The sequence below is a fragment of the Dreissena polymorpha genome, chromosome 8 (genome assembly GCF_020536995.1).
Source record: "Dreissena polymorpha isolate Duluth1 chromosome 8, UMN_Dpol_1.0, whole genome shotgun sequence".
Lineage (NCBI taxonomy): Eukaryota > Metazoa > Mollusca > Bivalvia > Myida > Dreissenidae > Dreissena > Dreissena polymorpha.
In genome coordinates this window covers 11,509,452-11,535,820 of record NC_068362.1, presented here as the reverse complement: position 1 = coordinate 11,535,820, position 26,369 = coordinate 11,509,452, and the positions used below count along the sequence as shown (strand labels likewise).

General features: G+C 35.9%; 1 protein-coding gene across 1 annotated transcript; it reads right to left on the bottom strand.

The window, feature by feature from the left end:
- Positions 1-5,543: 5,543 nt before the first annotated feature.
- Positions 5,544-24,383, bottom strand: LOC127842075 (uncharacterized). The gene is made up of 2 exons (XM_052371393.1): positions 23,766-24,383; positions 5,544-6,684 (listed from the first exon to the last, which is right to left on the bottom strand). Exon 2 carries the CDS (start codon positions 6,253-6,255, stop codon positions 5,761-5,763), a length of 495 nt encoding a protein of 164 aa, XP_052227353.1. The 5' UTR covers positions 6,256-6,684; positions 23,766-24,383; the 3' UTR covers positions 5,544-5,760.
- Between the last annotated feature and the right edge of the window lie 1,986 nt (positions 24,384-26,369).

Here is a 26,369-nt window from a genome sequence, read left to right as displayed (position 1 = left end):
GCGAGAGTTAAGATGACGTCATGCACGCGCAGTTCGGTGAATAATGACAGATGCCAACGCAACTGTCACCTACAAAAGACGCTCGAAATGAGACCAAAACAAGGTAACACTCGTGTATAATGTTTCTCACACCTTAATTTGTATGTTTTCTACTATTCCTAATTCATGGCCCCCTTTAAACCCCTTTATTTGGTCCCAAACTCGCTTTTAAACATGTGACAGTCCGTTTGCATTGTCGGCTGGAGTGACTCGTAGAAGTAGACCGGAAGTTTTCGTTTTTTCAATTAGGCCAACCTATTTTTTCTATTAGGTTGCTGGTCGTATCCCTTAGACTACTTTTTCATATTTTTTCAATTATATGCATTTAATTGCTGAATGTGTAAATAAGTTAACCTATTATGTGTTTGACTGTTTAAAGAGTTATTTTAAAAGAATATTTATAAGTTGGAGCTCTAAGGAGAGGTGACACTTTACTCTGTTTGTGTTGTGATTAGGAAGAAAAAACGAAGGAAAATATAAATGCATAAACTAATTGTAAATAAGTTTATATATTTTGACTGTTATAACAAAAATTAAAGAATATTTCCAAGTTAAAAAAAAATACAGAAAAACTAGCAAATAGCAGTTGCTTGGCCTAAATACACCATTAGGTTTGAGTAATTTCCCTTTGAATGACGTCACCGGAATTAGGTCCTTTCTAAAAATGGCAGACAGCTTCGACCAGGGCTACTTTACAAAGCCGAATCTTATTTATTAAGCACATATTTGCCAAATTTGGTTTGGTAAATGTAAATAAAGGATTTTTCCATAAAGGTATGTACACAATTTTGTGTTGTGTTTGTTTACTTTCACTTCTTTTTAAAAATCGATTCTTACCCCCAAGGACTTGGTCCTTCGAGGATACATATTGTTTTGTAAAGAAATTGAATGTTTTGTTGCATGATAATGTGCAGACATATATTTATTTTATACCCGTGTTATCTTAAACAAACATCAAATAAGCTTTTGCCCGTTAATTAGGTAGCACCTATTATCATATTACCGCGAGTCAAGTGATGTTGAGTATATTGCAATATAACTAAAAATAATAAATTAACAAAACATTGTCATAGACATCGAGCGCCTATGCATGGTTCAAACCTCAAACGAAATACAAAGAAAACAATGTATTGCAACCGTTTTCAATTACATACAATAAAATCCAAACACAAGAACCAATACTAACCACTAGAGTGAACTTGGACTCGTTTCCTCCGATTTGATCATGTGACTACACTCACAAAAATATCATGTTAAAATAATAAGTACGGGTTATAAACCACTAAACAAATCGGGAGAAAGTCGACCCGGTCACAAATAATAATGGCATATGTATAATACATCAACAAAGATTTCTCTGCGGATAAATAATAATGCCGACGTACCACATTGATATAAACTAGATTGTTTACTGGTAAAAAAAGAAGAAAAACTTGATGATTTCACAACCAATCAATGATGTACACAAACGATGTTTTCCATTGACAGTGAGGTATCAAAATTTTAGAACAGAATATATCAAAACAGCGAAACCCATGTATCAGTTATTGAATGTATGTAATTAGAGCTCATTATCATTGTCGACCTGAAAAGGCCCACAAGTCAACCGGGGGTGACTAAAAGCCGATTCATGTCACCCTGCGGTGACTTCAAGCCGACGGTAGTCACCCTTGGTGACTAGAATCGGCTTTATCAAGTTTATGTCACCCCAGGGTGACATGAATCGGATTCTAGTCATTCCCGGATGATAAGAATCGGCTTCTAGTCAACCGTGTATTTTTTATCAAACGGCACCGCATCCACAAATAATTTCCGCAATTAATTATTTTTATTTTTTTTAGACATTTAACTCTTCTTTCGTTTTTGTAGTATTGTTGCGTTCCGTGGTACTATAAATTCACAACGCAATTCCGATACGAAATGTTCAACGGGTTTATTCACAATAAACGGTTATAACTGTGTACCGATAAACAAAATGCTTAATTCCGATACATTCAATAAACTTAATATTCATCGGATTTAACAGTCTTGACAAAGTAGCGTAGTCAAATAATAGTAAACAATGGATGTCAAAAATTCAATGATGCTCCTTTCAACGTAATACGGTAGTTAAAGTTAGATTTAATAGTTCAATTACTCCATATTTAAAAGAACTTAGAATAAGCTATTACTTATTTCTCAAAATTCAACGGTTCAATACAAAAGTTACTATTGTTAATGCTAATCTTACTTTTTAGAGAAAACATTGATAGATGTTACCCCTTTAAAGATTATAACTAGAATGAACCCTGTGACCAAAATTTGGTCACTTTATACTATCGCGGCGTCATTTGTGACCAGAAATTGGTCACTGTGACCAAATATTGGTCACTGTGTGACCAAAAGCGGGTCACAATAACTGCCGTGACCAATTAGGGAACGCTCGCACGCTTAACACTTATAAATAATAAAATGGGCTTTAAATGACAAACCAATTTAAAACAGATTATATGAACTAATTAATAACCTTTACATGCTAATAATAGCGTAGATTTCTTACCTAATGCCTAAAAATAGGTCTTGCGATAAAAATGTTATCACAGCAGTTTGTTGCTATGCAAGAATTACCCATAAGTCAGCATTCCAAGATGGCGGACAATGGTGAAATGACATGACGACTTCTAGTGAAAAATGTGAATAACAATCAGACTAACGAAGATTATTGTGCAATACCTATGGATTCATAAAATATATGTGTTCATTAACCCAATACAGTACTTTTATTTATGAACAATTCGCTAAGAATATAAATAACTCGAGTAAAATAAACTTAATAAATTAACGTTATCATGCCTATCGGACTGTGAAGGCCAATCACTTATTGATATCCTAGACGAACATAGTGCTGAACAACTCGTAAATTTTCCCACGAGGGACGAAAACATTCTGGATTTGTTCATTACAACACTACCCGGTCAATTTGAAAATATCTACTCGCCAGACAAGTTTAGTGATCATGATGTTATCGCTGGTACGTTGAAGTGTGACATCCCGTACAAGAAACAACCAAAACGTTCTTATTTCCAATATTCCAAAAAGGAGATTATGATGCAATGAGAAAGGAAACTTCGGACTTTGCTAAGGACAAGTATTTCAACGGTTATCAAAACACCAGAACAGTGGAAGAAATAGTAAATTAATCAAGAAATTCTTATTAAAATGTGTAGACACTCATGTTCCAAGTAAACTATCTAAAAGTCTACAATATTTACCTTGGATTACCCGAGAAATTAAAACATTGGTAAAACGTAGAAATAAAACTCATGCAAATTAAAAAAAAACTGGAAATCTCAGACTGAAGATTAAGTGGAAATTGTTATGAAAACAAGTTAAAACTGAAGTTCAAGATGCTCATGACAATTATGTGAATAATTTAATTGGTGAAATTAAAAAAGACTGTAAGCCTTTTTGGAAATACATAAACTGTCAAAAATCCGACAAACAGGTATACCTCCGTTAACAACAAAATGTGGCTCTACTGTAGAATCAGATTTAGATAAAGCTAAAGTTTAAAATGAACAATTCACCAGTGCCTTTACGCACACTGAATATACGTCAGTTACATATGAAACACCTTTATACGAGAAAATGGACTTAATAAATATTACTGAAAAAGGAGTTGAAAAATTGCTGCAAGGCTTAAATACAACCAAGGCCATGGGTCCTGATAGTATACATCCAAAAGTATTAAAAGAACTTGCAACTAGTATATCAAGCGTCTTAGCGCATCTCTTTCAACAATCAGTAAACATTGGTACTAATCCGGAGGATAGGAAATCAGCAAATATTTGTCCGTTATACAAGAAAGATGACAGATCAAACCTAGTAATTATAGACCTGTGTCGTTGACTTGCATATGTTGCAAACTTCTAGAGCACATCATCTGTTCCAACTTAATGCAACATTTTGATAACAACTCTATTCTGAATAAAAATCAACATGCTTTTCGTAAAAATCACAGTTGTGAAACCCAACTTGTAACCGTCATTAATGATTGGGCAACATCTATAGATAAATCCAAACAAGTGGACATTTTTATACAAGACTTCGAAAAGGCGTTCGTCACCGTGCCTCATGAATTATTAAAAACTAAATTACACAAATATGGAGTTCCTATAAACATTCTACAGTGGATAGATTCATTTTTAGTAAACCGTAAGCAATGCGTTGTAGTAAATGGCGCCAGATCAGAATCCTCAATTGTTAAATCCGGAGTACCGCAGGGAACTGTGTAAGGCCCGATCCTATTTTTGGTGCATATCAATGACATCTCTATAGACATAACTTCGAATATTAGACTTTTTGCCGACGATTGTGTTTGCTATAGGGAAATTAATAATTTTGAAGACTGCTTAGACTTACAATCAGACATAAATAAACTTGGTTATTGGGCCACTTCTTGGGGTATAAGATTCCAACCCAGTAAATGCAACACGATGACTCTTTCACGTAGAAATAAGAAAATTAATTTTGACTACACATTGAAAAATACTCGTCTAGACGTCTTATCTTGTATTAAATATCTTGGAGTGAATATCACATGTGATCTGAATTGGAACAAACATATAAATGAAGTCTGCAACAAATCGTACAGAACGTTAGGTCTTCTCAAAAGAAATTTATCCATGTGTGCTCAAGACGTAAAACTTCAGGCTTATAAAGGATTAATCCGCCCAGTGCTAGAATATGCCAGCGCGGCCTGGGATCCACATCAAATTTATTTACAAGAAAAACTTGAAAGCGTACAAAAGCATTCAGCTAGATTCATCACTTCTAATTATCGGGACTACGAACCAGGATCCATGACTAAATTTTAAAAGTATTAGAACTTCAACCTTTGAAAGAAAGAAGAAAACAAAATAGATTAATATTACTATGTAAAGGTCTAAATTCACGTGCAAATTTACCATTGGATCAACTCCATCGACCTATTCGTTTTACTAAAAACATGCATAATGAACATTTTAATAGAATTTCGACAATGACAAACGTACTAAAGTTCAGTTTCATCCCAAATACAATATGTGCCTGGAACTCTCTTCCTCCGGACTTGATTCGCAAGTATCAAACAGCTACAAATGATCCAGTTTCTATGTTTAAAAACCAAATTAGAGGGGGGCTCGAAAACTAAGTATGTTTTACAGCTACTTGACGCACGCGCGGTGAGTAATTTTTTTTCAATGTTTCACCGCAACACATCAATATCAAGATCAAGATCAAGAAAAACAGAACAGAACAGAACTCGGAACAGACACTCTCTGAGTCATCCTAAATAAGAAAGAACAATGTCCACATTCCTGGTTAAAATTGCAAGACGCAAACATGGTTTGATTTATATGTTATGGGATCTGTTAATAGTCAGATTCATATACATATTCTGCTTATTATGTTTGTCAAAACGCACTGACTATTGGAGTGAATGAATCCAGAACAAGTATTTACAGGAAAGGTAAAACATTAGATGAAAACCCCAGTGCATATCATTACCCCCCCCCCTCACAAAATTTGGCTAAACTACTGTAGCCAATACACATTTCAATAAAATTTAAAGTTAAACACAAACATCACCTATAGTTTTAAAACATTAACACTAGTAAACAACTGTCATCGTCACATTAGTTAGTGCCGTTGTAAAACAACATTAACACAGTAAATGTAATATGACACAGCTAGTGTTTTTATTTAAGTTTTTTGTTTTTCTTTCTGCAGTGCGTCCCGAATCTCCTTAAGCACATTAAGCATGTCCTTGTGATTTGCATTGATGGCACTCAGTATTGTAGAATGTCCCTCCCTAATTGTGTTTTCCATCAGTATTGTTGATTGCCTTATTGCCTCCCTGATCGGATCCTGGACTATAGCTGTCGGCACCTGTGAAGCTGTCATCGCAGTGGAAAGCACCGCTGGCTGTTCTGATGTTACTACCCGTGGCATGGGGCTCATCCAATCCCGCTGTTCAACAGAAGACAGTGTTGGTACAACCTGCTGATTAGGTTCCTCATAAGAAACCGTTTCCTGATCATCAGGGGCGGTCAAAAAGCCCAGCCAGACGTTGAACTCCTCCTCCTCCTCGTCGTGCTCGTCTAACAGGGGCGTTGGTGCATCGTACTGACCCATTGGAGGGTCAGTCAAACATCCTGGCTCGATGGATAGATCAGAAGATGTTAGAGAGCCGCCCATTTAAACGGACGTATGGAAATTCAAGGCATGTTTCGTTTGCTCCTGGTCCGGTCGTTCCAATTTTGACGCAGAGCCCTTTTCAATGCTGCTTAGTGGCAACACAGGATCTTGGGTTTGCACTGTGTCCTCTATGGCTTCTACATAATTGTCGATGTCAATCGGCCGTTCCGCTTGATCTAGGAGCACTGGCGTATTGGTCATACCAAGTTTACTTGCCTCATCGATATGCCTCCTGTACTTACGTACATGGTCCATAAGTTCGTGTTGCTCAAGGCAGCGGAAATTGCATAAACTGCAAGAGAATGGTACTCTGTTCATCGACACATGGTATTTTAAAACATGGCCTACCACTCTAGACTTTCTGTCAGTTTTTCCACAGGCACGACGTCTATACTTCTTATGACGATCGTCTACAGCTCGCCACATTTTCTAAAATAAACAACCAGTAGTGACGTAACAATTTATTATTACTAAACTTAATGAACTTGAGAAGCGTCATTGTTCTTTTGCGCCACTAAATGTTAGATTATACTTAAAATAATCCCTTTTTTGTAATAACCCCCCACCAAAATATTTATGCACTTTTCTTTTCTTTTCTTTTTTTACGCAACGTTTTTTTTTCGCGCAAGATCCCAAGTCTTTGATTATGAATTAGGTATTGGCTCACATATTAGTTATTCGCTTATGTGTTTCTTAAGTTTCTGTTTCGCAGAGATGAACCATTTAGGAATGTGTTTGCCGCTGTACGGGTTCAGTTTATCGTGATGCACCATTTTAGTATGGCCCTCTCGGTCAGTTTGCAATACAAACTGACAATACTTGCAATGCAAAGTTTACTGTTGAATTGTTTTTCAATGAGCATGGGCCCCTCGTATATATTTTCGAGTTTCGGACATAACCCAACTTTACGGCCCTCATTAAGACACCATACAAGGTCGCCCATCTTGAAGTCTATTAACGAAGCTTTTTGTTCAAAATGAACTTAACTGCGTTTTGCCCTTTGTTTAAGGTGTTCCATCGCTACCTTTCCCGTAGTTGTCCCGCATATCAGGCCTGTTGCATGGTGGTGATATTTCTCATCTCGGTGGAACCTCCAGAAGATGGATCAGCATATATGATGTCTGCTTGGAGTCTAACTTCACGTCCAGTTACCATCATATTAGGGGAGAAACCAGTCGCTTCATGCGGTGTTGCTCGGTACGCACCCGCCAAACTACCTAGGTGTAGATCCCAGCTTGTTTGTTCACCCGCCAGGAAGGACGTTACCATTTAAATAAGTGTGCGGTTAAACCATTCTACCTGCCAATTGCCAATTTGGATTCGGTGCACTCGTCCTGGACTTTGTCATTTGTAATCTACTGCACAGTTCCTTGAAGAGGTTAGACTTGCAAAAATAAACAATCTCCCTTGTTCTTCAGGTCAACGGGAGTCGCCATGTTCCCGATAACAACAGACTGGTTTATCACAGTTACTGCGTATTTATACGCACAAGAACGTAAAATACCAAAAATAGTACAACCCGACCGCTCAGTGCGCGATGTCATGTATAAAACGCGGAACGTTTAGAAAACTGATAACTGTTCAGACCATTTTTGTAGGATCGGGAATTTTTGTTAAAAAAACAATGTCAAATCTAATTTTATTTTTTTCGGGTTTTTGAAAAAAAAAACGTCTGCCGGTTTTGTATACCAATAAATATATCAAAGTACTGGCAGTACTGGTGTGACGATGCTTTAGAAGTGGATGGATATAAAACATCAATTTAAGTTTATCTATATCACCACAATTGTGTATGTTGATACGAACATTTGGGTACGATAACAAATTTGGGTACGAAAATTTGGGGTACGAAAATTTGGGGTACGAAAAAAAGATTGTTACGAAAAAAAATTGCGTACGAAACATTTTTGGTACGAAAAAAAGTTTAGGGGTACGGGGAAGTAGTACCCGTGGGTAACTTGACCCATTGAGCGAAACTGGGAGGCGGGTCACATTCTTGTTCATTAAGTATGGCAATACATTCATGATGATTCTCGAAAGTAGGTATGAGCACATAGCCGGACCATGTGAGCTCAATCGTATGAGCACTTGACTATCCGAGTTCGCCCACGAACATATGGATAAGTTACTTAATAGCGAAATGACCTTAAACATGTATATGCTGAAATCTAACAATCGAACGAAATATCAAACATGGTATGTACACTTAGGTGGTTGTGTAATTTCTGTTAGAATATCGTATTCAATATGTAAATTTTAAATGATTGTGCCCGCACTTGAGTTTGTTGCCTTGTTTGAGTCTATACGCGCCTAGGCTGCACCCAGTGTATGTATTTGTGTTTTTCCAAGGTAATGAGTTACCTCCGCGCTGAGGCTGCATAATGTTGGGACCCGGAGTGAGTCCAGCACTCCTACCTAATAAGATTAGATTGACGACAGTTGGGACGAATTTTGAATGATAGCTGCAATTTCCAGCTATTTGTTTTGTACTGAAATACTTTTTAATTTTTTATATGCTCAAATGCTGCGGGGGGGGGGGGGGGGGGAATGAGATTTTCCGGAAAAAAAAACAACTGTCAGGAATGGTGACCACAAAACATACAAAATATAACATTGCGCCGGGAGCGGGAATCGAACCGGTGTCGTAAAGGTGAAAAAGCGAACGTCCTTACCACTGCGCTAGCGGGACGGACAATAACGCAATGAAATGTTGTTTTATCTATATATATCATAGCAGTGCAGCGTTTACAATTTGCAGGTTCGAAATCGTTCGCATTCTTCAGTTTTGTGATCACGTAAAAAGTTAATTTTACATGTTTTTATGCGCAATTTATTTACTAAATCGAGAACAAATATCAAACAAAATAGAGAAAATATATAGTTGTTTCATTAGTCCATAAAAATAAAAAGGATGTAAAATTACTAATTTGAAATTAACGTTCTGATACACTTATTGAATCTGTTTCCCCAGGATATGCTGTTCTATTAATATTTACCTTTATCAACACGAACGACAACTCTGCTAGGAGAATGTTATCAATGAAAATCAACGAGCAATCTCCTACGCAGTGGCGAATGCCAAGGGAAGTAACTGAAAAAATCGAGTTATCTCAATCGGACTGGCTCGGTCTTTTACATAGGGCGCCATTGTGAAGATTTTTTTTACTGGTTATCAAACCTTGGACGCTGCTGTTCCAGCATCGTCAAAAAGTAGTCGCCTTATGTAATTAACAGTTTGAAGCCACGGAGAACTCATAACTGATTGTAATGTGATAGTCGTATTTTCCACGAGTCCCTCTTTTCTCCGATACATACGTTTCAACTGTCTCAATCGCATACATGCAACTTCTTCCGTCTTTATCCATGACTCGATAATCCAGCTTATGCCCGTTTTCATTTTTTTAAACGAATTCTGGTTAATACTGACGATACGAGTGCTAAAGAATGTCAAACACAAACGTTAACAATTTTTTGAAAGTATTAAATGAACTTCTGCATATGTTTCTATTTAAAGATTTGATGAAATGAGCGCCCAATCAGATCAGTTGTAATCCAACATGAGTAAATCACCTGACTCGGTTTGCACGCGTCGTGTACAGCTATTTTCGGTTACAAATTCTATCCAAAAAGTGCACATAAATTAAATGAGTTTCTTTGTTCTAATAAAAGCGCGCAAAAATTGGCGTGGCTGTATTTATTTGTAAATACACATTTAATAGCAGCAGAGACGAAGATATCTACCGACTGCATTTTTTTTATAAAAAAAATTAATAATCTCGTGTTACACTACTTGTCCCTTATTTAGATCGCAAATGTATTGATTAAAATAATGACATTCAAAACAATGTATTACGGGACATTATGGACCAAATCGTTAGAGTTGCATTCTCACATGTTAATCTCTTTTGTTTAAACACCGCAGACAGCAGTCTACACAATAGGTCAGTAGATGTGCAATGCGTGTTTTCATAACGCCCAATACTTAATCCAGTTCCGTCCAGATGTTCTCTTGAATCAGTATACAGTACAATTACTGTTTCAATAATTACTCAACTAAAGGACCGTAACGATGAAGATACGACGTGTTTGATTTGAAATTAATTTTGAGGAAATATCAAATTAATTGCGGTATAATTGTGTTAAAAAATACCAAATAAACTTTTAACCGAAATCAACATAATTCAATGTTCTCTGCGCTACACAGTTTGTATAAAAATATCAACACACGCTACCTTTATAATTTTTGCGCTCTTTTGTCGGGAAATATACATGATGACTATATTGGAAGCATTTGTAAACGTCGTGTTAACATTAAACTAGAGATGTGTTTGTCAGAAACACAATGCCCCTTAATGCGCCGCTTTGAATTATTTGTTTGACCTTTGACCTTGAAGGATGACCTTGACCTTTCACCACTCAAAATTTGCAGCTCCATGAGATACACATGCATGCCAAATATCAAGTTGCTATGTTCAATATTGCAAAAGTTATGAGGAAGGTTAAAGTTTTGGTTAAAGTTTTTGAATTTGTTTTTTTGACCTTTGACCCTGAAGGATGACCTTGACCTTTTACCACTCAAAATGTGCAGCTCCATGAGTTACACATGCATGCCAAATAGCAAGTTGCTATCTTCAATATTGCAAAATTTGACCTTTGACCTTGAAGGACGACCTTGACCTTTTCACCACTCAAAATGTTCAGCTCCATGAGATACGCATGCATGCCAAATATCGAATTGCTATCTTCAATATAGCACAATTTGACTATTGACCTTGAAGGATGACCTTGACCTTTCACCACTCAAAATGTGCAGCTCCATGAGATACGCATGCATGCCAAACATCGAGTTGCTTTCTTCAATATTGCATAATTTGACCTTTGACCTTGAAGGATGACCTTGATCTTTCACCACTCAAAATGTGCAGCTCCATGAGATACGCATGCATGCCAAATATTGAGTTGCTATCTTCAATATGGCAAAATTTTACCTTTAACCTTGACCTTTCTACTTTGAAGGATGACGTTGACCTTTCACCACTCAAAATGTGCTTCTCCATAAGATACACAGACATGCCAAATATCAAGTTGATATCTTCAATGTTGCAAAAGTTATGACCAATGTTAAAGTTTTTGGACGAACGGACAGACGCCATATTTTTGACATTAGACCTTGAAGGAAGACCTTGACCTTTTACCACTCCAAATGTGCAGCTCCATGAGATTCACATGCATGCCAAATATCAAGCTGCTATCTTCAATATAGCAAAATTAGACCTTTGACATTGACCTTTTACCTTGAAGGACGACCTTGACCTACCACCACTCAAAATGTTCAGCTCCACATCCATGCCAAATACCAAGGGATATCTTCAATACTGCAAAAGTAATGGCAAATGCTAAAGTTTTTGGATGGACGCACAGACTGACAGACAGTTCAACTGCTATCAGTGGCATTAAAAAAGGGAAAAACAAAATGTTGGGGGAGGGGGGATTCTGGGGTGGGGCCTGGGGGATGTTTTGGGTGAAGTCTATTGTGGTATGTCAGGTAAGCGTTGTTTTGTAAAAGTATGAATCAAATCTAGTCCTAAATAAAGAAGTTATGGCAATTTAAGCAAAATTTATTTATTTGACCTTGAGAGTCAAGGTCATTCAAAGATCAAGGTCTAATTCAACTTGCCAGATACAGTACCCTGATGATAGTAAGAAAGTGTTTGAAGTTTTAAAGCAAAAGCCTTGATACTTTAAAAGTAAAGTGCATCTAAACACAAAATTTATCAAAATATTAAAAGTTACTATAAAAAGGGCCATAATTCTGTCAAAATGCCAACCAGAGTTAATTGCAACTTGTCTTGTACAGTCCCCTTATGATAGTTAGCATGTGTTCCAAGTCTGAAAGCAATAGCAATGATACTTTAGGAGTAAAATGGACCAAAACACAAAACTTAACCGAATGTTCAATGCTCTTAGTATAAAAGGGGCCAAAATTCTGTCAAAATGCCAGTCAGAGTTACTTACTTTGCCTACACAGTCCACTCATGATAGTTAGTAAATGTTGCAAGTATGAAAGCAATAGCTTTGATACTTTAGGAATAAAGTGGACCTAAACATAAAACTTAAACAAATTTTCAATTTTCTAAATATAAAAGGGGGCATAACTCTAGAAATAATGCTGACAGAGTTATTCAACTTGACATACACAATTGTGTTGATGCCATAAAGAAGTATTCCAAGTTTGAGTTAATTATCTTTGATAGTGTTATAGTAATTTGACTTAACAAACAAGAATATCTGTGAAACTGATGGATGGTCCCCGATGATGCGCTTTGTCAATGTATGTGTTAATAAACACCTAAAAGAATCTAGTATAAGCCTCGGTGACCTTTACCCAGTGACCTCAAACCTCATCAAAAGGTAGAGGTCCATGCAAGGTACCTACATGCCAAATATGAAAGCGATTGGTAAAGTATTGAAGGCGCTATGAGCAACGGTAGCAAAAGTGTGCCAGAAAGAAGTCTATTATTAGCCTCGTTGACCTTGACCTTGACCCCAGCGACCTCAAACCTCATCAAAAGGTAGAGGTTCATGCAAGGTACCTACATGCCAAATATGAAAGTGATTGGTTAAGTATTGAAGGCGCTATGAGAAACGGTAGCAAAAGTGTGACAGAAGGAAGTCTATTATTAGCCTCGGTGACCTTGACCTTGACCCCAGTGATCTCAAAAACCATCAAAAGGTAGAGTTCCATGCAAGGAACCTACATGCTAAATATGAAAGCGATTGGTTAAGTATTGAAGGCGCTGTGAGAAACGGTAGCAAAAGTGTGACAGAAGGAAGTCTATTATTAGCCTCAGTGACCTTGACCCCAGTGACCTCAAACCTCATCAAAAGGTAGAGGTCCATGCAAGGTACATTCATGCCAAATATGAAATCGATTAGTTAAGTATTAAAGGCGCTATGAGAAACGGTAGCAAAAGTGTGACGGAATGAAGGAAGGAAGTAAGGAACTACAAACTGGCAACTTTATGCTCCTCTGAAAATATTTTCGAGTAGCATAAAAACTTTCACCAACGCCGACGGCGATGCTGACGCAGGGGCTAGAAGTATAGCTCTCATTTTTCTTCGAAAAGTCAAGCTAACAAGAGGGTCAACACACATCCTTGTTAACTGCCAATACTAAGACAATTTTTGTGGGAATAGCAGTTAATTAAGATTGCATCCGTTTTCTGAATAAGTGCCTCTTGACTTACTTCATAGAAAAAACATGTAGAATGCATTTTAGCACAAATCTTTCCCCATCACTGCCATGTCATGATAGAGATAAATTATTATGTATATTGAGCATCTATAATACAGATCCATGTGAGCTGATAGGGTGTTGGGTAGTTAAGCAGGACTTAAAAAAAAACATGATGAGACATACTTGCACAAGAAACAGCTTTTAATATACCATGTATAGATCAGTAATGTAAAGTCTGTAATTGGTCACTAGCCTTAGATAGAACAACAAGCGTCATCAGATAGGATGCAATGTGCTCACATTATGTTCTTTGGTTAACAGTCAAAAGAAAATAAAGTACCAACTGAACAATTGTCATGATTTCAGATTAGCAATGGAAAGTGCTATTAAACTAAAAATCTGATCCAATTTTGATCCAGGCTAAGTTCTGACTGGCCTTGAGGGTATACAAGAAAAGACACAAAAGGCAAAAGGTCCTAAGGCGCTAATCTAAGGCTTTCAGACTAAAGCATTATGAGCAGGTGGTTTTCGCAAGGTATTACTTTTTTTATTTAAACTACCCCAGCACCTGGCAGCCATTTTTTTTAAACAACAACATAATCATTCCAAGAAATAATTACAACACATTTTGTGTTAATGTGTTTAACAACTTTCCCAATGAGTGTGTTACTGTAAACAAATGTGACTGCTGGAGTCGTCAAATTGTTTTCCTATTGCCACAATAGAGAACTGCTGCACCTCATTGCTGTCTTGTTTTTTTAACAGACATTAAATGACTTCCACTACGCATATGAATTATTATATTTCATCTTGATAAATAACTAACATAATCATCATCATCATCATCATCATCATCATCATCATCATCATCATCATCACCAACATCATCAGCATCATGTTATCCTCATCATTATCATCATCATCAATATAATCATTTTTCTAATTATCACCATCATCATTATTTTCATCATCAACATCATCATTATCATCATCATCATCATCATCATCATCATCATCATCATCATCATCATCATCATCATCATCATCATCATCATCGGTCTATGTTGTTTTGGGAACATATTGTTTCAATTTATTGAACATGCCTAAACCAATTTGGGTCATTTATTATCTGTCTTTTTTATTATATAGCACGCACCAATTCCACAAAATATTTAAAAACATATTTGTACAAATATTCTTAACTTTCATTGATTGTGAAATCAAAATGTTTCTATAATTATGTCATTGATCCAAAAGCATGAATAAATGGTTTTCTGTAAAATCCTAGTATTAAGCATATGTGTTCAATCCTTAAATTCTGCTATTTCGATATGACAGAAGTGGTTGCATTTTATTTCATTAAGATGTATATGCTTGATCTTATAAAATTGTTAATTTTATTTTTAACTAGCAATATACATCACCAACGTTTTGTTAGTCACATATGGTGAACACTGTCCCAGAAGTGGTTGTCACACACTGCTCATTATTCCTTATTATCAAATCAAAGGGTTATGTGACTTAATCAGTGACATCACAATTTGATCCAAAGACAGGACAAGTTCAAGGTCAAAATGAGATCAGGTGTACATTGTGTTATAAATGTCATCCTGTCATACATGTATAACAATACTTTACAACATTATAATTGCTGCTAGAAAGACAGACAGGCAAACAAACAAATGAATGGACAGCAAATGGCAATATACCTCTAGGCCACGACTTTTATATTTCTTGGTTTACAAAACCGCCGACCCTAATTTTTGGAAAATGGGAAAAAAAATAAAATCGGAAAATCGTCTTTTTTTTATATATTTTATTCCCGACCGCACTGAAAAACGAGCGAAACGAGAAAAAAAAACGATCCGGTTTGAGTACGGTTGCGAATAAAATCAAGTAAGTACAATCAACGATTGGTTCACATATATTACAGAGATCGGGATATTTTTCAATGTGACACAGTATGTACCAGTCCTTTTATGGGCACTTCTCAAAATTTATTTAATAACAGACAATAGGAAAATCAGCGTCAGTAAAATGTCGACCGCATCAAAATTTATTTCCTAGTCTGTGACGCAACTATATTGTTTAACATGTTTATTATATTAAACAAACCCGATATTATAGTAGATAAAAAAGTATTACCTTGCAATTTGATAATTAGTATAAATAATCCAATAAAACACTGCCATTATTTACGATATATGTGTTTAGGAATTTTGTAAACACGTCCGCCATAGTTTATAGGAACTGTACAGAAAGTTTGGAAATCGGAACAAATCGGTATATCTCGGAAAATCATTGATAAATGTATTTGTCGTTTTAATGCTTAGGGCCGAGTAATTTCGGCAAATCGGAACTCAACTTGCGTAAAATACTAACTCAATTAACCGTTAAACTCCGCCTCCGTTCTCTGCAAAAGATTCGAAGGCGGAGCTATACACGTGCTATAATTAAATTGGAGGATTGCAATTGAGAAACAAACGCACGATTGGTTCGACATGTTGATTGCTAGACAAAGGAAGCCAATTTTGTCGGCGCAAAAATTGTCGCTTTATTGCTTCAGACAGCAAGCGGCTTTCCTTTGATGACGTCAAACTGTCAATTCACACAGACTGCACATTTTCGTAAGACTTTAACTGGCTCCTTGTTTACAATTCCAGTAAAAACACTTGCTAACATTAAACTTTGGATTAAATTATCAAAATAAAGCAAAAGCCAAGTTGACAAATATGATTGTATTAATTCGCGTCAGTTCAAATAAGACGTTTTGCGTTGTAAATCAACGAGTTTTCATGACAACAACTTTAACAAACATTACCGCGACGACGCGGGGATCGATCTACCTCGATTTTTTTTCATGGACGATGTCATAAGTCCAATAAGAGCAAACACATACTTTGTGTATGAGTAGTTTATCTTATATAAGATTTATGCAACGGGCATCGCATTGCGTAATGGTGCGCATCGAATTACGGAAATGAAGCGCAGTTTTTCGTTTTAATGGGAGAAGAACGCATGTCATTTAATGGAGTGTTTAAAATTGCCTGATGTTACAAAAAGGTGCTTTTAGGTGACTCATTTCATTTGAAGATATAGATGTGTTTCATTGCATAATTTGATTTTTCGTCTCTGTGTTAAGGTTATAAAAGATATGATGTCTTTGTTCTGATGTTATTAGTATTAACTTATTTTTCCAATGATGTTTTTTTTGTTTTTTTTTTTCGACCGCCCGATGGACCATTTTCAAAATAATTTTTGTAAACCAATAAAAAAAAAGTCGTGGCCCTAACACCAGGAAATGCCAGGAACATGAATATATTGTCATAATAAGGGTTAACCAAGAAATTGGCACATGCGAAAAATGTAAAGGCCAAATAAGGTAAATGTTAATATGAAAATAAAGTCAGATGTGTTGAGAGTGGTCGACAACAACACCCATACAAGTATTAAATTTTTGTAGGAGGTGGTTTTGATGCTAGTCAAAATTATTAAATTCGGTTGAACAATAATTGTGAACTTCTGAATGAGTTTAAGTCCCACAGTTGGTCAATGTCTGTCATTGTCAAAATAAGGACAGGTGATGTGTGTTGATAGTGTTCAAAGATAACACACATGTAAGTATCAACCCTTTGTAGGAATTGTAATTGATGTCTGATGAAATGCTTAATTGTTTGTTAAACAAGAGATTGGACCCTCTGAATAACTCTGAGCCAAAAGTATGTCAGTGTCAACAGCAACAAGAGGTAGGTTTGATGTGGGTGTGTTGATAGTGTTCAAGGACAACATCTATGAAAGTATGGAAGATTTGTAGTAAACATTATTGATATTACCGGTACATGTATATGAAATGTGTCATTTTGTGTTAACCGTGTAGAGATGGAAGGGTGGGTCAAGCAATATGTACCTCCAACATCAGTCAATGCCGGGGCATACAAAATATTTTAGGATTGTGTCTGCTCTTAAATATATTAATGTTAGTACAAGACACACTTTGGTGTCACTATTTTTATCAACGGAAATAACAATTGGTAAAGAGCATCAAGCAGATCTTGTTTATGGAAGATCCTACTTAAATGTTCACTGTGGAGAATAGATAGCTAAGTACTGCTATTAAGAATATCCTAGTTCATGCATGCAACTACAACCAAATTAGCCCATTTATGCCTAGTGGACTCTCCCATCCTTCTAAATTGAATCAATTTAATCCAAACTTAGGGATGTCTAGTATATTTATTTATATATTTAGAATATTTCTTACAGAAATTTCTTTTAGCAAACAGCGCAGACCCTGATGAGACGCCGCATTATGCGGCTTCTCATCTGGGTCTACGCTGTTTGCCAAGGAATTTTTTCTAGACGCTAGGCATAAATGGTTTATGGTTTAAAAACGATAAAAAGTTTACCACTTTACAGTCATATCAGATAATCGCTAAAAATTGTTCTATTTATTCGTAGCTCAGGGTTGATACAAACAGGGCAAATTGTTATCAGAAAACACAAGTGGGACTTCCACATTCATGCTCACAAGAAAATCCTAGTAAGGCTAAATGAATGTTAAAAAATTATCTACAACATAACATTTTTGCATATTTTAATACAATTACCTTAAGGATGTTTCTTATAGGTTGTTTATATTTGTATGGCAGAGAAGTTTGCCTAACTGCTCCAGATGTATATTTTTGTTGTTATAAACACTAATCCAAATAGAAATTAAATGAAATAGAGTGTGGGTAAATGACATGAACTTAATTACAAAAATAAGATCTATGCCCTGCAATTTTGTTACCTTATAGAAATTAAGCAATTTAACAAAGGGAAGATAAAACGCTGCTAAATGAACGTAATATAAAATTCATACATCACTGTAAAAACTAATTTCTTTGTCAACGTATGGATGGCCATGGTTTAGTTGTAATATGCAGCAAAGACATTGACCTGATTGTTGGTTTATCAGTGCCCCAGATAAGCTGCGTGTCTGCGTCTTTCACCCTATTAAAATGTTTAAAAACGCAAAGAAATACAATATCATGCGTATTGAAAACGCAATCATTTTGACTTTCACGCAAATTTGTCAAATTTGATGCGTATGATACAATAGCTTCAATCATTTTTTTGGTATTTTCTCTTTGGAATTATTATAGTAACGCGCGACGCTTGTATTCAGCAAGCGCCTGGATGACGGAGCAGGCAAACAGTCAAAGTTATTCAAACGCTCTGCGGACTATATTTCTTAGTTAAATAAAGCGTCTGACCAAATTATTTTCGACGACATACATGTGGTTTCAATCTGACTTAATCCGTTGCTCATTGAGCATGTATTTGTAAAGCGCCTGCACTTTCAGTTTCTATTACGATGAAAAATAAAAATGTCTAAGAGAGGTCGAAAGACGTCCGCGATTGTTGCGCCAAAATATCAGTCGATCGCAAAAAAATTCTAACAAGGTAAGCAAGAGCCAATGAGTGCCGAAAGTTTAAAGTTGATGTTATTGACAGTTTCAAGGATTATAGATGTCACAGGGATCGTTAGGTAAAAAATAATCTATTGTACTATATACATATATACAAGGGTTACAACTGTCAAATTTCCTGCACAACATCATGGTCTGAACAATAGCAAAAAAATCGCTTCCAAAAGCAATAATTACACCAAAAAAACTGTATAACAACAGCTCAGACATTTATCTATCAGATAATAACTATGTTTATAGCAGTAAAAGTGTTCATAGTTGTGTTTGAAACGAAAGTTTCATGAAAAACGGTAAAATTTTCGAAATGCGACACAGGTGTGCACACCCACTTTGACACATTTTGTTTCATAATTTAATAATTACAGAGAAGTTGAGCAAATTTTACCTTGTTTTATTATCCATAGACACTTTATTAATCAAAGTAGACACCTTCCATAATTGCATGTAACTGCATATATGTAAAACACCGTAAATATTAAATTTGTTTACATTTCTACTATCTTCAAGGATGTGTATGCAATTTGTCAGGTAATGTTACGTGGAACGTGAATGGCTGGATTTATTACTGCAGTGGAATTTCAACCAATCAAATCGCATGTTAGAAATACATGTGAACTATCCAAAATGAAAGTAAAACATTGTCATTGTGAAATTGAAGCAGATTGATATGAATTTCTAGCAAAATATGCTCACTTAATAGTAATTATGTTCTATTTTACTGTGAAAAAAAACTATCCAAGGAATATGTACCAGCAAAAGAGCTTTATAACAAAGGAATACGAAAATTACTTCTAAAATTCCCAGTTTTCAGCTGTGCACACCTGTGTCCAAGTAAGGATTTTGAGAATTTTGAATGAAACTTTCTCTCTTAGTTCAATGAAAAGCTTGTACTTTATAGTCAAGTGTATTATTTTCTGAAAGATAAATGTCTTGGCTGTTGTAATACAGTTAAATTGGTGTACTTTTTGCGTTTGGAAGCAAATTTTTCGCTATTGTTTACACCATGGTTGTGTGCAGGAATTTGCACAGTTGTATCCCTTGTATATATATGTAGTATAATAGAATATTTTTACTTAACGGTCCCTATGATAGATGTATGAAACATCAGTTTATTTAAGTTTACAGTTAACAGTTTTATTGAATCAATACAAGTGTGCAGCTTCAACAGAAGTAAAGCCGCAATGATTTTAAGATATGCATTTTTATAACTCATTTCACCCTATTTCAAGAATAAAATCACCCTATTATTCAAAACCAATGGGTGAAAACCCTATTTCCCAAATAATTATCTGAGGCACTGGTTTATGCAGCAAACACATTGACCTGATTGTGTGGTGTTATGCAGTGAACACATTGACCTGATTGTTGTGTTATGCAGCAAACACATTGACCTGATTGTTGTGTTATGCAGCAAACACATTGACCTGATTGTTGTATTATGCATCAAACACATTGACCTGCTTGTTGTGTTATGCAGTGATCACATTGACCTGATTGTTGTGTTATGCAGTGAACACATTGACCTGATTGTTGTATTATGCATCAAACACATTGACCTGCTTGTTGTGTTATGCAGTGATCACATTAACCTGATTGTATGATGCAGCAAACACATTTATCTGATTACTGTTTGATGCAGCCAACACATTGATCTGATTGTTGTATTATGCAGCAAACACATTGACTTGATTGTTGTGTTTTGCAAAGAACACATCAACCTGATTGTTGTATTATTCAGCAAACACATTGACCTGATTGTATGATGGCGAACACACATTGATCTGATTGCTGTTTTATGCAGGAAACGCGTTGATCTGATTGCTGCATTATGCAGCGAACACATTGATCTTGTTGTTGCATAATGCAGATAACACATTTACCTGATTGTTGTGTTATGCAGTGAACACATTGACCTGATTGCATTATGCAGCAAACATGTTTATTTGATTGTTGTTTTATGCAGCAAACACATTGATCTCCTTGTTGCATTATGCAGATAACACATTGACCTGATTGTTGTATTATGCAGTGAACACATTGGCCTGCTTGTATTATGTAGCAAACATGTTTATCTGATTGGTGTATTATGCAGCAAACACAATTTGACCTAATTCAGTTGTATTATGTAGCAAACACATTTGCTTGATTGGTGTATTATACAGCAAACACATTGAGCTGATTGAGTTGTATTATGCAGCAAACATATGGACCTAATTTAGTTGCATACTGCAGCCAACAAATTGACCTGAGTGTTGCATTATGAAGCAAACACATTGGCCTTATTTAGTTGTATTATGCAGTGAATACATCAACCTGATTTAGTTGTATTATGCAGCAAACATATTCATGTGATTTAGTTGTATTATGCAGCAAACATATTCATGCGATTAAGTTGTTTTATGCAGCGAACACATTGACATGACTTTGTTGTTTTATGCAGCTAACACATTCACCTGTTTTCGTTGTATTATGCAGCGAACACATTGACCTGATTTAGTTTTATTATGCAGCAAACAAATTGACCTGATTTAGTTGTACTATGCAGCAAACACATTGACCTGATTTAATTGTATTATGCAGCAAACAAATAGACCTGATTTTCAAAATTTCGATTGAAATAGGTTTACGTTAATTCATTATCTTCAAGGCTGTCTGGTTAGTGCAGTGCTTGGTACATGCAATTTTCACTTCTGCAACCCGTGTTCAATGTCAGTTCCCAGGGCATGTGAGTTTAGTAGGTTGTCACCATACCAGACAGGTGCGTTTCCTCAGGACACGCCGGTTTCCTCTCACAGCAAAAGACCACACCAAAATTATATTACTTTCGGTATGAACAAACAAACTGGAAACTGCAGCTTTAAATCAAAATTCATTTCCACTTTCTTGAGTCTAGTAATCAAATTAGGTCGGAGTGCTGGGACACACTCTGGGTCTTCACATAATGACGAGTGCTGGGACACACTCTGGGTCTTCACATAATGACGAGTGCTGGGACACACTCTGGGTCTTCACATAATGACGAGTGCTGGGACACACTCTGGGTCTTCACATAATACAGCCTCTGTAGGTAAGACATCTGGAACACCCTCTGGGCCTTCACATAATGACGCCCTGGCCCAGAAAGACCACATAAACTTCAAAATACACGCACATAATCTATGATTATGATCATTCTTTTTTTCATAACACAGCCACTTTAACTAACATAGATCTCTTTCCAGCGGTTAAACAATGCATGGTCATCAGCATGTTTCTCAATATTTAACATTCCTGCCAATCCCTCTTAAGAGTAATATTTTTGTCTACATTTAATCTCGATTAACATCACAAACACCAGGGTGTACATGAAAGGGTATATTACATAATCTAGTCTGAGTGGGATATAGATCAAACATCAAGGCATATTCACATTATTCAGGGATTGGCTACAATATTTTACCACTGAAAATTGAAGTGTGATATACGAGTAATGACAGTCCAAGTGGGACAACTCAAAATTTAAATTGTACCAAACTTTTACCATTGAAAATGGAAGTGAGATATACCAGTAACGAAAGTTCAAGGGAGACAACTCAAATTTTAAAATTGTATCAAACTTCTCTGTTTGTCCAGGAATTATAAGTAAATTCACTTCATTGAATTTTAAAAGTTCTTAAAGGCCCGATTAAGGTGGTGATCCGTAATTATTTACCGATTTTTAAATATTTCTTTTCATATTTTATTTATAAAGGTTATCAAAAACAATATATATATATATATATATATATATATATATATATATATGCTATTGGACATTACCATAAAAAGAGCAATACAACTTGTTTTGAGCTCAAAATACCGTGTCCTCCAAGTCAATTGTGTTTACAAACAATCAGTTTATTTACATCGCTGTTTACTCGGGAAAGTGAAAGTGAAAGTGACTCAGGTCACCAAAAATATATCGTTAATTTTCAACGTTTTCCGGTATCACTCACAAAGCAGGTCTCTTTTAAATGGTTTAAACGTTTGTAGTGATCTAATAAGTTACTTTCTGCTGGTAAAAAGTTGTTTAAAATATAATTAAAATTGAATTTTCTTTCGGCTATTTTAGCATAAGTCACCGCTTTGAGGCTACACATCACGTTAGTTGAACAGTTGTAAACATTTCATCCAATTATGAAACGGGTATATCTTCCATAATTCTTGACAACTTTGCACCTAAGCAGTGTTATTAGCTTTTTATGCAAAAGTAACTGAAACCTTTATATATTAAACCAGTTTAAATGCATAATAATTGGATTTGTCACCTACATAGGGTCTTTATTATTGCAATGTCTTTATAAAACTAAAATACATACTGCATATACTTTTAGACATGAACTAAAGACATGAACATGTCATATACATGCTTTAATGTTACAGGTTAATTAATGAGATTTATGAAAACACACAATTTAAAATAATTTTACTAAATTGATACAAGTATTAAATAGATAATGTCATAATGACTTGATAGTTGCTTAGAACAACTTAATATTGACTGCAATGAATTGACAAAAGATTACACTGTGTGACACAGTATCAAATATGGATTTCTTCTTAATTGGGTTAGGAATTGTGACACTATTCCAATGTTTTTAACTTCTTTCCTGTGTCTTCAATGAAGACGTCAAACAATTAAACTTGAAATGACAGGCAACACACATTTGACACCAGACAATGACTGACCAACATAGCATTTGAACCTCAGTTGAACACGCAATCTATGATTGGGCTGCATGCCACTAAGGCTGTGGCTATTATTGATATAAATGTAATCTTACCTGACACAACTTGGCATGTGATTCTTGACTTGACAACTATCCGAGGCACAGTCACTATCACCAAAACAAGAGGGAGGCCAGTTCAGGTCCAGTGTATGGCTTGAACTTTATTTCTGCTGCTCACTAGACAACCACTTTCACTTCCAACTCAACAGGAGGGAGGTCAGTACATGTCCAGGGTTTGGCTTGAGTTCCGTTTCTGCTGCTCACTAGATAACTATCCCAACAACTGTCACTTCCACCTGAACAGGAGGGGGCCAGAATAGTTTCAAGTGTTTAGCTTGAGTAACATTTCTGTCACTTCCAACTAGACAGGAGGGATGTCCGTGAATGTCCAACTAGGACTTTAGTTCTATTTCTCTTGCGTAAAATGCTTAAGCCCCTTGCTTGCCAAAGTGCCCTCTGTACATCAACTGTGTATTAAAAACAGAAACATAATTAGCTCATTCATTATTTCCCAAAAAGATAACACAACTCTGTGAATACATATTATTCATGTCTTAATACCTGTTCAGCCACCAAACACCTTATTAGATTCTAAAATTATGTGTAAAAAAAACATCTACTTTAAATCAACTAACCAAAATGGCTACCTGATTTTGTTTAGGAGTGTGCGGGGAGTGCTTTTATCATGGCCACAAATATATTTCAATGTTTTATTAAAGGTTAATTATATCTTATTATAAAACTAAAATCAAATAATATTTATCTCAATCACATACAATGTAGGTTGCTATGTCTGATTCACAATATACACATCAAGGATAAAGGATGTAGAAGTAAAGAAAAGTGTAAACTTGCGATGTTTTAAGAATGAAAACAAAATGAAGCTTGAGAAAATAAGTGTGTTTTGTGTGTCTTTGGCTAATACAGAGCCATATAAATATTGCATTTATCAGTGGCCCTATTGCTTTTGAGATAATTCACTTTGTTTCTTTTCATACTTTATGTCCAGAGCATAATTATGAAAAGTTAGTGTACAAAGCGTGCTTTGCAACATAATCACCCTTGTCATAAGCTATCTAATGTCAGACAGCACATATGATTCGCTGAGTTTTATTAAAATAATATTTGTTCAGATAAGATACAAAAATAAAATGCTTAAAGTTAAGAAAGACAGTTGGCAAGAGAAAAAATTGCTGATTAAAATTCAGTGAAATTGAGTGGTTGAACATTTAATTGATGCAAAAAAGTGATATATAATTTCTACTTAAAGCCCAAGTCTCACTATTTCCGGTACAGCCCCGGTCCATCCCGGTTTGCTCATGCCGGTTGACCGGTGAGAACCGGGATGATGCGTACAAATTTGTTTATGCGGTCACACTATTTCCCAGCGCCGCCCTTGTTGAAGCCGGTCAACAACACGGCAGAGTCCCGGTCAACCACGGACTAGCTACGGTTTATCCGGGTGAAGCCCCGGCAGAGCCCCGGTTGTCGCTGTTTATGCCCAGGTGGAGCCCCGGTGAAAGCCGGCAGTGTCCCGGCAGAGCCCCGATATACAGTAACTCCACAGGCACTCAAAGGGGCTATACTGGCATCAGACCCCAGCAGAGCAACGGTTTAACCCCGGTCATCGCCAGTTATGCCCAGGCGGAGCCCCGGTGAATGCCGGCGGCGTCCCAGCAGCATTAGTCTATACTGATGTTAAAGTCAGAGACTTGTTGACACCGTGTAAACTGTAAGGGTAACAAGTAATGCATCAACAACCAAGTACGGGTCAATAGCGCTGTCTTAATAACTACCTAATTCATGGGTAAAAAGTATTGCTTGCAAATTGATTTTTATTTATTTTAATCAATTCTCTTCTTGTATATTTAAACTTTGTTTATGGCGTCAAAAAGATAAAAAAAGTCTAAGGGGAATTTTTATCATAAAATATTCCAACAATGTTCATGTCATATAACTGTGATTGCAAATTTTATTCGACATAAACTGATTATCATTATATACCATTTCATCATGTTTTCTATTCTTTCAGAATGTCTAAAAAAGACTTTTTGTTTTTTGTGTGTGTCTAAGTTATCTCTATAACTTAAAAAGGATAAACAGAGTGCCTACAAACCTTGCTTAAAGGGGCCGTCCAACAGATTTTGGCATGTCTTGAAGCATGTCATTAAATGCTTTATATTAATAAATTTAAACATTTGACCTAAAAATCTCAGTAAAAAAAACAACAATACAATTAAAAAAAGGAAAAAAAGTAACCCTCAACAGGGCTTGAACCACTGACCCCTGGAGTCCCGGAGTAAAAAGTCTCCCACCTAAACCACTAGACCATCCATGCTCATGCTTAGATCAGATGTATTTTTTACCTATACATGTATAAGCAATCCTTGTAGTTTCCCAAAATATAACTACAACAACAGAATTTTCCAAATTATTCAATCGTTTTGTGTCACATGGCGCTTTATAATTTTCAGGTTTTGAAATCGTCAAAAGATGCATATAATGGATATTTAAGAGCTAGGTAAATTGTCGGTATTACTATTTCCTCAAAAAGATCATAACAAGGGCTGTTTGTAAAACATGCATGCCCCCCATATGGGCTGTCATTTGTAGTGGCTGCCATTAAGTGAAAACGTTTTTAGTCACTGTGACCTCGAC